Source organism: Cadophora gregata (assembly GCF_030347475.1).
Source record: "Cadophora gregata isolate MNR1 chromosome Unknown scaffold_16, whole genome shotgun sequence".
NCBI classification, from domain to species: domain Eukaryota; kingdom Fungi; phylum Ascomycota; class Leotiomycetes; order Helotiales; family Ploettnerulaceae; genus Cadophora; species Cadophora gregata.
In genome coordinates, this window is record NW_026695939.1 from 207,831 (window position 1) to 220,142 (window position 12,312).

Here is a 12,312-nt window from a genome sequence, read left to right on the forward strand (position 1 = left end):
ACAGCATAACTTCGGAAAGAACAGCACAAAAAGTGCAGCAAACTTCAGCAGCTCATCAGCAGAACGTGAAGTACAGCACTGCAACACCCACTCCGTCATAGGCTCGTATTTGGTTTTCGGCTATTCACTCACCACTCACTCTCTCTCTCTCTCTCTCTCTCACACACACACACACACACACACACTCACTCACTCACTCACTCAAATCCAGAACCCAAGAATCTTCATTCCTTTCTCTATCATCTTTGATTCCCCCTTCCCCATGTTTTCACCTTGCTCTCACCAACCGCCCTCGACGAATACAGTGCGTTCTTTATACTATGCCCTTGAATGCGTCTCTCCATGAATTGACCCCTACCATACGCCAGCTCTGTTCCATCCGTGATGTCACAGGAGTATCCATCAGAGTGCTACACCAACGCAAAATCATTTACGAGGAAGACTTCGGCTTCCGAGATGTTGAGGAGCGGCTCTAGCCAGATTCTGACACCACCTACTACTACTTAGGTATCATGAGCAGGGGATTTGTCGCCGCCACAATGGGCATGTTGGTAGAGTGTGGGAAACTCAAGTGTGATAAACCTGCGAAGGAGCTTTGGGATGACTTTCATGTCAAAGATCCCACTATCACAAAGCACACCACCATGATCGATCTGCTGGGCCATCGGTCAGGTTTGGAACGTGTTGGTGGTCTTTGGTTCCAGTCCGACCAACTTCCACTGCTGACCAGAAAGGATTCACTCTTGACAATTAATGGGCCAGCTCCGCGCAGCCGTCCTTTCCGAGGAGGGTTTCGGCTACAACGATTGGGGCTACGAGATTGCAGACCGGATCCTGGAGACTTTGGAAGGAGCTTGCTTCCTCCAGCAACTTCGAATTTCTCAAGAGCCGCTCGCTTGAGCCATTGGGCATGTCGCGCACATTTGACGACGACGCGTACTGCCACGGCGTTGACAATATCTCCAAGTAATATATATACACGCTGTTCTCGATGTACGGGACACCTTATGAAGTACCTCGACCTAAGATCATGGATGGATGACACAACAGAACAACGAACACAGCGGGCGGGATTCAAAGCAATGTCAAAGACCTATTGGGGTGCTCATGAGCTCTGCAGATCATCAGATTACTCCTCGCAGTACCCAAACCCGGGGGACTCTCCCTGGCTTTGAAGCAACTACCCACGATTCTCAGCGGCTATACATGCACAGCAAAGAATAAGTGCAAGAGAGCAGTCATACGTCCTTGGCTAGGTAAGGGTACATACAAAGATACATACACCCATCCCTTAAAACCCCACCATTTATAGCCAATTTACAAATAACACTCTCAGAATCCGGACGAAAAAACAAAAGAAATTATAATCCAGGTCAAATCTTTTTCTTTTGTTTAAATCATTCAATCATTTCAATCATTGCTCGATATCTCAATAGTCTGGTCTATATCTCATTTCATTTCTCATTTCCTCTTCATTTATTTTGTTTTCTCTTCATCTCTCTCTATCTTCTCATGTTCTCGCAGTCAAGCTCTCCCTCGCCAATGAACTGTCTCATGTGCAAGATCTCGATTCGCAACGCAGCGCTCGCTGAAGAAACGACCATGTCTTCATAACCTCCACCTCAAAGTGATTCTACCAGAAGCAGAACCGAACCCAACCCGGTCCATATACGGATCCAATACAAATCTCATATACAAGTCCTCTCCACTCCCATCCCATCCTATCAATCCCCCTCCCCTACCCCTCCCCCTCCCCCTCCCCCTCCCCCTCACCACCTACTCAGCAAGCACCATTCTCAACATACTCAAAAAGCTCTCCTTCAAATTATCCACCTCCACGACCTCCGGCTTAACCGGCTCCCCCGCCGTCCTCCTCAAATGATCCTGCTTCCTCGCTCTCCTCTTCCTCTCCGCCGCAATCGGATCCAGCTCATCGTCGTCCTCCTCCTCATCACTACTATCCTCCTCATCCTCCGCGTACGTCATCTCCTGGAGATCCATCTGATCGAGCCCGAAATCCGCACTATTGAACGCGATGCCACCAGGGACGGTCTCGACGCCAGTGGGGGCCCCGCCCTCAGCAGCCATCTTCTGGCGCGTCTTGTCAGAGTGCCACTTCTTGCGGGCTTCCTGCCAGGCGATGAGGGAGTCGATCTCGGCGATGGCTTTGGCTTTGTCGAGTTGGCCGACGGAGACGGCGCCTGCGAAGAGGGCGTTGATGTCGAGCTTGCCGGCTTTCGGGCCCTGGCGGAGGAATTCGAGGATGCCTTCTATCCAGCCCATGAGTTGGGTGAAGAGACCGTTATCGTGGGTGTGGACTTCGTGGACGAATTTGTAGAAGTTGTGTTCGTGGCGTTGGCAGAGGTCGATGAAGGCTTGGACGGTTTGGTTGGGGTCAGCGGAGACGTCTTGTTCGCGGCACCTGTCGACGACCTGTTTCCACGTACGTTAGCTAAATACACTCAAAGAGGAAGGAATACCCACGGTAATCATATCGTCAATAAAGACTGCAAAGTCCGTGACACTGTTGTACACGTTCGCGGACTTGTAAACACGGACGAGAGGCTCATAGAAGATAGTGAAGAGATCTCTAAGAAGCTGTAACGTGACGGGCTCTTCAATCATGCTCAACATCATAGCCTTATCACGCTGTCTCGTGTACAGCTTCAACAGCTGCTTCATGTACGAGAAAAGCTGGGCTCCTTGCTTCATTTCCTCGTCGACATTTTCAACAGCACTATTCCATGCCACGTATGCGTTGAAAACCTTGCCAATTTGCTTCGAGTTCAACGGTGGTTCGATGTCCTCTGAGCGAAGGATAGCTACGATGAGATCCACCGAATCAAGCTCTGACTCGGTTCTGATCACGTTCTTGACATTCTCTGGTGCATCCGAGAACTTCTTCAACTTGTCGCACAGGACATCGTCATCAATTTTGCTGATAAGAGAGTCGATAGATTTTTGGAAACTCTTGATTCCATCGTTGAGAGTGAAAGCAAAGATTCGCTGCATCAATGATCTAGCTCCGAAAGGTTGAGCAAGGAAGATATCGAGAATACTGGACATGACGGCCGCGGGGTTAGCTATCCGAATAGCGTTCTTGATCATGGTATACGGAATCATGGAATGAATCTTCTTCATCTGGGCAAACAATTCTGGCGAATTGTCCTCAGCAAGGAAGAGATGGTAAATCGTAGCTGCAACTTCGATCCGCAACCACTCAGCAAACTTCTGGTATTGAATGCTCAAATCCTGGATCGTTGTTTTCTCCTTGATTTCCTTGAAGAGTTTGGTAAGACCATTGCTTTCAACGATATCCCGACGGAACCTGCACTGTTAGCCAATTTTCTCAAACCTGCTTACCAAACTTACTGTTCCATATAAACATCCAAATCAGCCGCTCTCTTCCTAGCAATCTCATAAAACTGCTTCTGCTCCTCAACTCTCTTCTCATCCATAGCCTTCCGTCTTGCAATATCCTCAACATCTGCATCGGTTGGAGTCATTGGTTCGAAGGTCAGGAAATCCTGGATAGCTCTGGTAGAGGCGATTTGTGGGTTGGAAAGTAGAGTGCGGAGAAAAGCTCTCAGAGAGATACGCTGGTTCTCGCGCCATAACACGACAGACTGTGGATTTGTAAGCTTTTTAGATCTTGATTTAAATGGTTTTATATGGCTGCGTACATCATCTGGTGCTGGAGTTAGAGGTCTGCTGTCCATAGAGGTACGGGGTGAGCTTCTCCCGAACGAGGCAGAAGAAGGACTTCGGCGGTGGTCTATGAAATTAGCCCATTCTTGAGGATGAGGAATTGGACATACCTTTTACTGAAAGTGTGTTCATGGAGGAAGCGACTTGTGGTACAGTTCCCATAGTTGAGACTGACGATATTGACGAAGCATCATCATCATCTCCTCTTCCCGTAATCCCACTCAACAGATTCGAAGCGGTCGAACTCTGCTTATTCTTCTTCGGCATAGGAGGAAGGATCTTGCCTGGCAATTCGGTGCGTAACCTCTTGTGTAGCCTAGAAAAATCGCCATATCGCCGTCCAATGAAGAATTCCAGCTCATTCTTCCTCTTGACTCTCAAGATGAATTCCTATCACATATCAGCATTTTTCCTACGTGGTTTCTGCGCAAAACATACCGCATGCTTATGGTAACGGATATTCCGTTTCACAGAGGTCGTTCGCACACCAGCAACATTCACATCCCAGCCATTGGTATAATGTCCCTCTGGCAAACTTTGTAGAACACCATGATCTATAGCCCCAGCATCCACAACCTCAAGTTCTGAGAAGCGAATCCGTTCTTCATATCCAGAGGCTGTGGGAATGCCAGAGACCATCATCAGCTCAACCAGTTTCTGGCATTTGATAGATAACTTCCTGCGCTTTGTCTCCTCCAGTCGATCTTCCGAAGACGAAATATGCTTATTGGCGAATGATTGAAGGAACTGTTAGAGATCCGTCAGCAATAACTCCACACAATCCAAGTCTCAATCCCATCTCCTCTTCTCCAACCCTTCCCAATCCCACACTCCTCCAGGTACAACAGGAAAGACTCACCACCTGCAATTTATCCTGCCAAAACTCCTTCTCCTTCGCCTTATCCAGGAACGGAAACTCGCGAACATGATGCACAAAGATATATCTCAGAATCGGCAGCTCTGAGTCCAGCGGGGATACTTCCCCGAAATCTGATTTGAAAGGTGCGCCGAAACGTTGGAGGGCAGTCGGGGAATTGAGTTCGGTGATTTCGTATTTGACTTGTTGGGAGATGAGCTCGCGTTTGAGGTCTGTGGAGGATGTTAGTTGGTGGGTATTGAGGTGACGATGGTCTGTAGAAGATTGCTTGCTTGTTGAGGAGGCAGAAGGAGGAGGTCTTACAATGCTCTTGTTTTCCTGTCAGTGCCTGTCCATTTGTAGGTTTGGCTGCTGTCGATGCTCCTGCTCCTCCTGTTGGAGGTATAGCACTGCCATTCTGCGCCATATTGTCTGCTTCGTCTCTGCTGCGACCTCACTATCTGCTGTCTTCCGTGTCTATGGTCGACCTCAACCTTCTCTAGCTTGCCTCGATGTCTGGGGAAATTTGAACAGAGGTGCAGAAGCCAAATGTCGTCTCGAGAGGATGCTGATGCTCGCAGTGATGGGAAACAGTGGCTTGCAGCTTTTGCTTGGAGGCTGACCAACCGTTCACGAGTCGTATCACGCTGTTGTAGCGGGGTATTTCGTCGAGGGGTCGAAATGCAGCAGCGCAGTCCCTACTCTGTGTCCATGCAAGGATGACGGGCCAGCTTCCGCGATTAGCTGCTTGCTCCTCTAGGTAGGAATTGCGCAGTGATTTTGTTGATGCGTAGTATGGGCGAGCGACAGGATGATAGGACAGAGTAGAAGAGAGAATGTAGTAAATTTTGTTTAATTGAGGGAAAGGCAAGAGATAATGTACTGAAGGCGAGGCAAGAAAGACTGACTGCCCATGCCCATGCCCAGCTGCCCCAGGCCAGGCCCTGACACTGAGACGTAATTGTGCTGCTGCTGCTGATGATGGGAGGCAGGGATGCGCAGTCTAGTGCTGGGGGGCTTGGCCACTCGACTGTCCGTCGTCATCGAGAGCGCTGGAGGGGTGAAGGGGTGTGTTGACTGAGTGATGCCGAGACTTTCCCTTTGCTTGGAAAGTTGAATAAGACTTGGGTTTCAAAAATAGAGACCGCTATAATATTTCCAAAGCCTTGGATTATTTTCTTTTCTTCATCAATATATTATTATATTCATTATTTTCTGTTACTTATGCATAATAATCGTTGAGCCACACCAGTCATGCGAGACTCTCTCAAGCGAGTTGCGAACTTTTGAGACATACGCGACAGTAACCAACCGCAGCTGATCTATCTCCACTATCTATGAACCTGATCTCCCTGATCTAAGCTCAGCAGATCTACTTTACCAGGAACCTTATGTCCGTCTCCGTTTCGGTCTCTGCCAGTACAATTAACAACGAATAAAATTGAGATCCTGTAAAACATTCATGTGTAGTAACTCGTCCGGAGGGGGCAAACATTGAGCCATCCACGAATTGTCACCTCATGCTCAATACTTCCCCAGTTAATAGATCCAAGACACAGCCATTCATCTACAATACCTTAACCACACCGAAACCCAGCCACACTCTTCATACCCCAGAAACCACAAGTCAACACACAAGACAAAACCCAAGACCCATCCATCCATCCAGACCTCCCTCGCAAATCCGGCATCTACACGGCACCACGGCAAAGCGGCCTGCCAAGTCATCACGCACTACGACTAAGAGTCTACACCCAAGACACCCACGCCTTCCGCATCTTTTCCCAGCCCAAGCCAATGCCCAGTCTCTTAACTCCTACTCCTACTTACTACTTACAAGGTCTACAGGGAGAGGCCAGCTGAGTTAATCAATATTTTTAATGGAAGGCGAAAAGTCCACGTTGCTGGTCTGCTCTGCATACCTACTAAGTAGCAGCAGCCAGGGAAGGATGTCCTGTGAGGGTGCCGAGTCCCGGGTGTTTTTGTTCCTATGGTAGGTATTTAGTGGAGTCACTGGAGTGGAAGAGATCCACTTGGTTCAGCCTTGCTGGGCGAGGCATGGCATGGCGAGGCATGGCATGGCATGGATGGGAGGATATTTGGGGCAATGGAAGCGAAACTTAGTAGAATGGGAATGACAATGAGAATGGGGATACTTCGGTAGGTTTGGAAGTAGTCTACCTCCGTACTGTATTCTACTGCGGTTCATATGTCCCAAGTCTTGATACGGTATTTCTAAGTACAGCCACATCCACATCACCCTTTAGCAAGTTCTATTCCTCTATGGAAATAGACAATTCCCAAGGCAACATATTCATATCCTACAAAACCCCTTACAACTCATCAAAAACCCTCAACCTAGGATCCTCCTCTCCCAATCTTTCCCCCTCCCCCTCCCTCAACTTCTCCCAAATCCTCTCCCCCATCCCCTTCCTCGCCAAACTCCAATCCTCACTCCCCTCCCTCACCCCCTCCATATCAGGAATAACACCCAACAAACCCGTAGCATTCAACCCCTTCACACCCTCCCCCTTCCCATCCTCCAAACCCACATTCCCCATCCCCCTCATCTCCCTAGCAGGCGTATACTGCACCGCCATAACAACCACCACAATCCCCACCACAACACTCATCCCCACCCACAGGACCCTCAACCTCCTCCTCGTCTTCTCCTGCCACTCCCCCTCCGCAACCTCCCACCCCTCAACCCTCTCCCTCACAACCTCGACCCTCGCACCCAACTCCTTGATCCTGGACCTCCCACTCGCGACTCGGTCCTGCAGGGCTTTGATCCTGTCTTCCTGGTCTGTGAAGCCGTCGAAGCCGTCGAGCTGGCCGGTCACGTCGTCGACTACGTCTTGGGATTCCGAGGAGAATTGCTCGGTGAGGCCGCGGGTGAGGTGCGCGAGTTCTTTGAGGGAGGTGATGGTGTTTTGGAGGGTGGAGAGCTTTTCGAGGACCGAGTAGTAGGTTGTGTCGAGGCGGCGGGTGGTGGTGTTGGAGTGGGTGTTGAGGGTGTTGAGGGCGTTTCGGAGTTCTCTGTAGCTACCTGTTAGCATATATACCAAATATAGCTATATCATAGCATCTCTGTCGAACCTCCCAAGCTATTCTATACTTGACAGAGATCTCAATGAATGGGCAGAAAGAAAAGAATAACGAACGTAGCTCTCAGAACCCCCCTCTCCCTCTCCTCCTTCACTTCCCCTTCCCTAACAACTCTCTCTCTCCTCCCAATCCCACCGCCCCCTCCTATCCCACTTCCTCCAGCCGCCCCATCCCCATCCCATAGACTTTCCCTCCTACTCGCAACCCGGCTCTCACTCGGCGTATGTCCTTCACTCCTACTCCCACCAATTCCAAGTCCAAACCCCCCAACGCCATCTCCCTCGCCACTCCGCTCCCGCTCCCTTTCCCTTTTCTCCTCTCTATGTCGATGCGTATGTATATGCGGATGATGATGTTTGTTATGTCCGTGACCTGATGAATGAGGTATCCGCGGCAGGGAAGGAGGTGCGTTGATCTCTGTTATGGAGCGGGTGGTTAGGTGTTTGGGGCGGGTTGGGGAGGTGGGTGGGAGGGGCATGGAGTTTGTTTTTATGGGTTCGAGGGGGGCGGACATAGTGGTGGATTTGGAGAAGGGAGGGAGATGGTAGTGATTTGTTTGTTGGGTTGTGAGGTTGTATTGTACAAGGTGTGGGTTTGGAGTTGGGGAAGGCTGAGAGCTTGGAATGAATGGATGACGGGCCGAGGTTCATGCGAGATAGATAAAGATACCATAGATTGCACAGGTGTGAAAGATTAGGAAACTGTAGTATGATTAAGATATAACAAAAGATCCTTTTCATAGAGATTTGGAAGGGTTTTAGCTTTAGTGCATTTCTTTATGGATTTGAAGCCTTGTCCGTGAGCTTCGGCCTGCGATGCAAGGCTGGAATCTCGACTTCATGGAGTCCGACTCCAACCATGCTATATTCTTGTAGCTATAGCTCTTCCGCCATGATCTGGACAGCACGAATCCGAGGATACGCATGCAGCATAGTAGTTTAAAGCCCAAATAAGCTTGATTTGTAAAATCTCTCATTCCTCCTCCAACTCCAAACACCTTATGAATCTTTGCCAACCAAAAACGCCGTCCATGCCGCGCAACAGCAAGTCAAATATGCCTCATAATACCCCTCCACCCCTCAAGATTTCAACATCTTATTCCTCTTCTCCTTTCTCTTCAGTCTCTCTACTCTCTTTCGGTGCATAGTCTCAGCCAACTTCTCGAATCTGGCTTTCTCCTCTTTCTTCGCCCGCTTGTCCTTGATAGCTTGGATCTTGACCTGCAGGGCACATGAATCAGCTCCAATCTCCTCCCAATCTCCTCTCCATTCAATAACCCGAGAAGGGGATCGAAGGGAGGGTAAGTCTGAACGCACCTGTCTAGCAGCCTCCTTCTCATCCTTCATCTCCTTCTCCTTCGCCTTCACCGCTGCCATAGCCACACGCTCTGCCTGTCTCTTCTCGTATGTGCCATTTCCTGCTTTGGGACGGAATGCGGTTTTCGGTACGTGCCATTGCTTGCCTACACACCAAGAGTATCAGCATATCATCCTTCTGATCTCTCTCCCTCTACCCTCTACCAACAACTGCCAACCAGCCCTTCCACCTCGACTCATAAAGAACAGCTCCAACATACCATTCTTTCGCATACCCTGCGGCGCAGCAGCACCAACAGACTCAACAGGAACTTCAATCTCAGTAGACATATCTGCGGATTTGAGCGTGACCGGAGCTGTCAATGCAAATGCAGATATCGGAATCGAAAATTCAGGTGATTTGGGATTGGTCGCAAAAAAATCAAGTGGAGATATGATGGCGGGACACAAATACCAAGACTTCTTATCTGATCGACCGGAAGAGAAAAAGTAAAATTTTCTGTGGGCCGTGAAGAAAAATGGGAAGATCTGATAACGTTATTCCCTGTACGCACGCTACGGCGACGGATGGCTAAAAATACCCCTCTCTCGAGGTCGACTGAGGACTTTGGGAGGTTATGAATTACTTTACAAGTTGGGCTCCAAGCAGAAGAGAGTGACTGCATGGGCACGCCGCATTTATTTTCCGAAATTTATAAGATATTGATGTTGTTATTTGCATCTGAAAGTGTTGTATTTTCAAAGGTCTAGCCTCGCTTGTGGCAACCCAGCCCGACCCGCAAGCCCCGCGCTGATGCAAGCGTTCAGTCCACGGTGAGTGGTTTTTTGCAAGAAAAGAGACATTTACTACGAACCAACCCAGCTCAACTCCCGGATCCTCAAGCCCCCATCAACTTGCGACAGATCCTCCTCCGTCTCCATTCCACTGCGCGTATCTGCGGGGTCGTTCGTACATAAGAGAACACCCTCCCAACTCTTGACCGCCCCTCGAAATGCTCCCCCGATAACAGCAGCTTCGCCCTATCGATAAGTGACGACAACGCATTCGCTCATTCCGACTCGAAGCTTTTCCCCCTACACTGCACAAGAACCTAACTGCAGATTGTCATTCTCTTCTCCTTCCGATGGGAGCATAGCAACAGCAAGAAGAGCTCGCATTGCCTTCTTGCTCGTTCTTTCACATATCCAACGTCGCAGGGGGTCCATTCCCATTTGAAGCTCACACCAACCAACATTGTAACACACGGCCAAAGCACACGACGGCATTGCCCATATCTACCAACACATATACACTGTTGGAGTGGCAAAGGATACGGCGGGAGTGAATAAATAAGGAAACTTTAATTGTGCTCTTGGAAAAGGCGTTACAAAAAGTAACGGTCCTCCTCATTGACCCCGCCACCGATCACGGAAGCTCCACCACGAAACGGGAATACAGCCTAAGAATAAGATGGCAGCCACAGCTACACCAGAGTTCAGCTCCTCCGAGTCCTCCCCAGCATTCTCCGTCAAGGGGAAAGAAGCTCTCATGGACGCCGTAGAGGACATTGTATTTGGTTCTGTTTGTCTCCCATCCCATTCCCTCACATCAACACACTTACTAACCACCCCCACCAGATCGCCGGCGTAGCAGGGAAATACATCGAATACCCCTTCGACACAGTCAAAGTGCGGCTCCAATCCCAGCCCGACCACCTCCCCCTCCGCTACACCGGCCCCCTCGACTGCTTCAAGCAATCCCTCCGCGCCGACGGCTTCCTGGGCCTCTACCGCGGCATATCCGCGCCGCTCGTCGGCGCCGCCCTCGAAACCTCCTCCCTCTTCTTCTGGGAGCGCGTCGCCCGCGAAGCATTCTTTAAGACCGGCCTCTACCAGCGCGAGACACCCCTCCCCCTCTCAGCACTCTGGCTCACGGGCGCCATCTCAGGCGCTTTCACAAGTCTCGTGCTCACTCCCGTCGAGCTCGTGAAATGCAAGATTCAGGTCCCGGCGAAAGCAAGCACAGATGGGATGGTACATCGTGCTCCTACGCCATTGGCAGTCATCCGCGAAGTGTTCAGACATCAAGGTCTCCGTGGCTTCTGGAACGGTCAGCTAGGAACGCTGATCCGCGAGACTGGTGGCTGCGCAGCTTGGTTCGGGAGTAAAGAGACCGTCACTCTCCTCTTCCGCCATCTCAATTCCAAAAACACACTGCTGTCCTCTCCCCCATTAACACCCAAACGCCAAAACCTCTCCACCACCTCCTCCGAAGGTCTCGCTCCCCTCCCCCTTTGGCAACAAGCGCTCGCCGGGGCATCAGCAGGAATGTCCTACAACTTCCTCTTCTTCCCAGCCGACACGATCAAGTCACGGATGCAGACTGTCTCGGTATCGAGCACGGCGCCGGCAGTCAAGTTCTGGGATGAGGGCCTGGCGATTTGGAGACAGTATGGGTTGAAGGGGTTGTACAGAGGGTGTGGGATTACGGTTGCGAGGAGCGCGCCGAGTAGTGCGTTTATCTTTATTATTTTCGATGCGTTGAAAGGGAGGTTTCACATGTCGTGACCTCACATCAAGCTTGGATATGGAGGATGGATTATGAATCATGGACATTGGACGTTGCATTTTGGATATATGGCGGGCATTTTATGTTTTGAGACTTTGCATTTAGCGAGCGAGTGAGACATAGACGGGTTGTTTCGTAGGCTTGTGATCTGATGGATTTTGCCTATGACCTTGACATAGAGCAAGGGTATTTGAAAAGTAGATACAAGGCGATGGTTGGCGTTCATAGAGGATATTCAAATGCACATATATTTCCTTCCATTCTGAAATTTATCCAGGAGGAGATACAACAAGAAAGGAGCTGGAACCAGCGAATGAGCAGAGATCAAAAATAAAAGCAAGAGAATCAGCGAGTTAAGATAAGTATATAGATGAACTAGAGACACATAGGCGCAATCTCAATGATTTTTAGATATTCAAACATAAGCCATCACATACATTGAGAATGTGTTTCAGTACCTCCTTACTATTTACATCACATTCCACTTTTCTTTCTTTCTCTTCTAGCTACTCATCCCCCCCCCCCCCCCCCCTCACCTCCAACTCCTCCTCCAAAAACTTCATCCTACCGCAACACCTCCTCCACTCCCCTATGTGTGCGTCGTACCTCATATCAGATCGAACATCCCCTCCAAGCAAAATACTCACTCTCTCACATATATTCATTTCTCCCGTGCTGCCGCGCTGTTATATACCTATACCTATGCCTATACCTTAAGTTCCTGCAAGTTACCATAGCTCCGTAGCGTGTTCCATACAGCTCTCCAACCTGATCGA

The 12,312-nt window shown here is 49.7% G+C and overlaps 5 protein-coding genes across 7 annotated transcripts; 2 read left to right on the plus strand and 3 right to left on the minus strand.

Annotated features, from left to right (window-relative positions):
* Nucleotides 1-539: 539 nt before the first annotated feature.
* Nucleotides 540-900, plus strand: ONS95_005319 (uncharacterized protein; the record flags this gene model as incomplete). The annotated part of the gene is made up of 2 exons (XM_058498719.1): nt 540-683; nt 763-900. 2 exons carry the CDS (start codon nt 540-542, stop codon nt 898-900), a joined length of 282 nt encoding a protein of 93 aa, XP_058350984.1.
* A 505-nt stretch (nt 901-1,405) lies between these two features.
* Nucleotides 1,406-5,765, minus strand: ONS95_005320 (uncharacterized protein). Of its 3 annotated transcripts, none has more exons than XM_058498721.1 (7): nt 4,889-5,765; nt 4,568-4,797; nt 4,147-4,455; nt 3,819-4,098; nt 3,373-3,775; nt 2,485-3,328; nt 1,412-2,433 (listed from the first exon to the last, which is right to left on the minus strand). In XM_058498721.1, exons 1-7 carry the CDS (start codon nt 4,989-4,991, stop codon nt 1,777-1,779), a joined length of 2,826 nt encoding a protein of 941 aa, XP_058350986.1. In that variant the 5' UTR covers nt 4,992-5,765; the 3' UTR covers nt 1,412-1,776. The 3 variants fall into 3 exon arrangements, with proteins under 3 accessions (XP_058350987.1, XP_058350986.1, XP_058350985.1); XM_058498720.1 differs by having other exon boundaries at nt 1,766-3,328; nt 3,373-3,626; nt 3,684-3,775; XM_058498722.1 differs by having other exon boundaries at nt 1,406-2,433; nt 3,373-3,626; nt 3,684-3,775; nt 3,819-4,455; nt 4,568-5,765.
* A 31-nt stretch (nt 5,766-5,796) lies between these two features.
* Nucleotides 5,797-8,413, minus strand: ONS95_005321 (uncharacterized protein). Its single transcript, XM_058498723.1, has 2 exons — nt 7,729-8,413; nt 5,797-7,603 (listed from the first exon to the last, which is right to left on the minus strand). The coding sequence occupies exons 1-2, from the start codon at nt 8,184-8,186 to the stop codon at nt 6,898-6,900; spliced, it is 1,164 nt and encodes a 387-aa protein (XP_058350988.1). The 5' UTR covers nt 8,187-8,413; the 3' UTR covers nt 5,797-6,897.
* A 338-nt stretch (nt 8,414-8,751) lies between these two features.
* On the minus strand, nt 8,752-9,318 carry ONS95_005322 (uncharacterized protein; the record flags this gene model as incomplete). Its single annotated transcript, XM_058498724.1, has 3 exons — nt 8,752-8,892; nt 8,989-9,134; nt 9,249-9,318. The coding sequence occupies 3 exons, from the start codon at nt 9,316-9,318 to the stop codon at nt 8,752-8,754; spliced, it is 357 nt and encodes a 118-aa protein (XP_058350989.1).
* A 385-nt stretch (nt 9,319-9,703) lies between these two features.
* ARG13 (Amino-acid transporter arg-13) lies at nt 9,704-11,929 on the plus strand. The gene is made up of 2 exons (XM_058498725.1): nt 9,704-10,549; nt 10,606-11,929. The coding sequence occupies exons 1-2, from the start codon at nt 10,439-10,441 to the stop codon at nt 11,533-11,535; spliced, it is 1,041 nt and encodes a 346-aa protein (XP_058350990.1). The 5' UTR covers nt 9,704-10,438; the 3' UTR covers nt 11,536-11,929.
* Nucleotides 11,930-12,312: the final 383 nt, after the last annotated feature.

Excerpts from the sequence above, each read along its gene's own strand:
- ARG13 (XM_058498725.1), top strand. The coding sequence starts at position 10,439 with ATGGCAGCCACAGCTACACCAGAGTTCAGCTCCTCCGAGTCCTCCCCA. Across the intron at positions 10,550-10,605 it reads AGGACATTGTATTTGGTTCT|ATCGCCGGCGTAGCAGGGAA; the intron begins GTTTGTCTCCCA and ends CACCCCCACCAG.
- ONS95_005321 (XM_058498723.1), bottom strand. The coding sequence starts at position 8,186 with ATGTCCGCCCCCCTCGAACCCATAAAAACAAACTCCATGCCCCTCCCA. Across the intron at positions 7,604-7,728 it reads AGGGGGGTTCTGAGAGCTAC|AGAACTCCGAAACGCCCTCA; the intron begins GTTCGTTATTCT and ends AGGTAGCTACAG.
- ONS95_005320 (XM_058498721.1), bottom strand. The coding sequence starts at position 4,991 with ATGGCGCAGAATGGCAGTGCTATACCTCCAACAGGAGGAGCAGGAGCA. Across the intron at positions 3,776-3,818 it reads GAACACACTTTCAGTAAAAG|ACCACCGCCGAAGTCCTTCT; the intron begins GTATGTCCAATT and ends CTAATTTCATAG. Across the intron at positions 2,434-2,484 it reads TTATTGACGATATGATTACC|GTCGTCGACAGGTGCCGCGA; the intron begins GTGGGTATTCCT and ends ACGTGGAAACAG.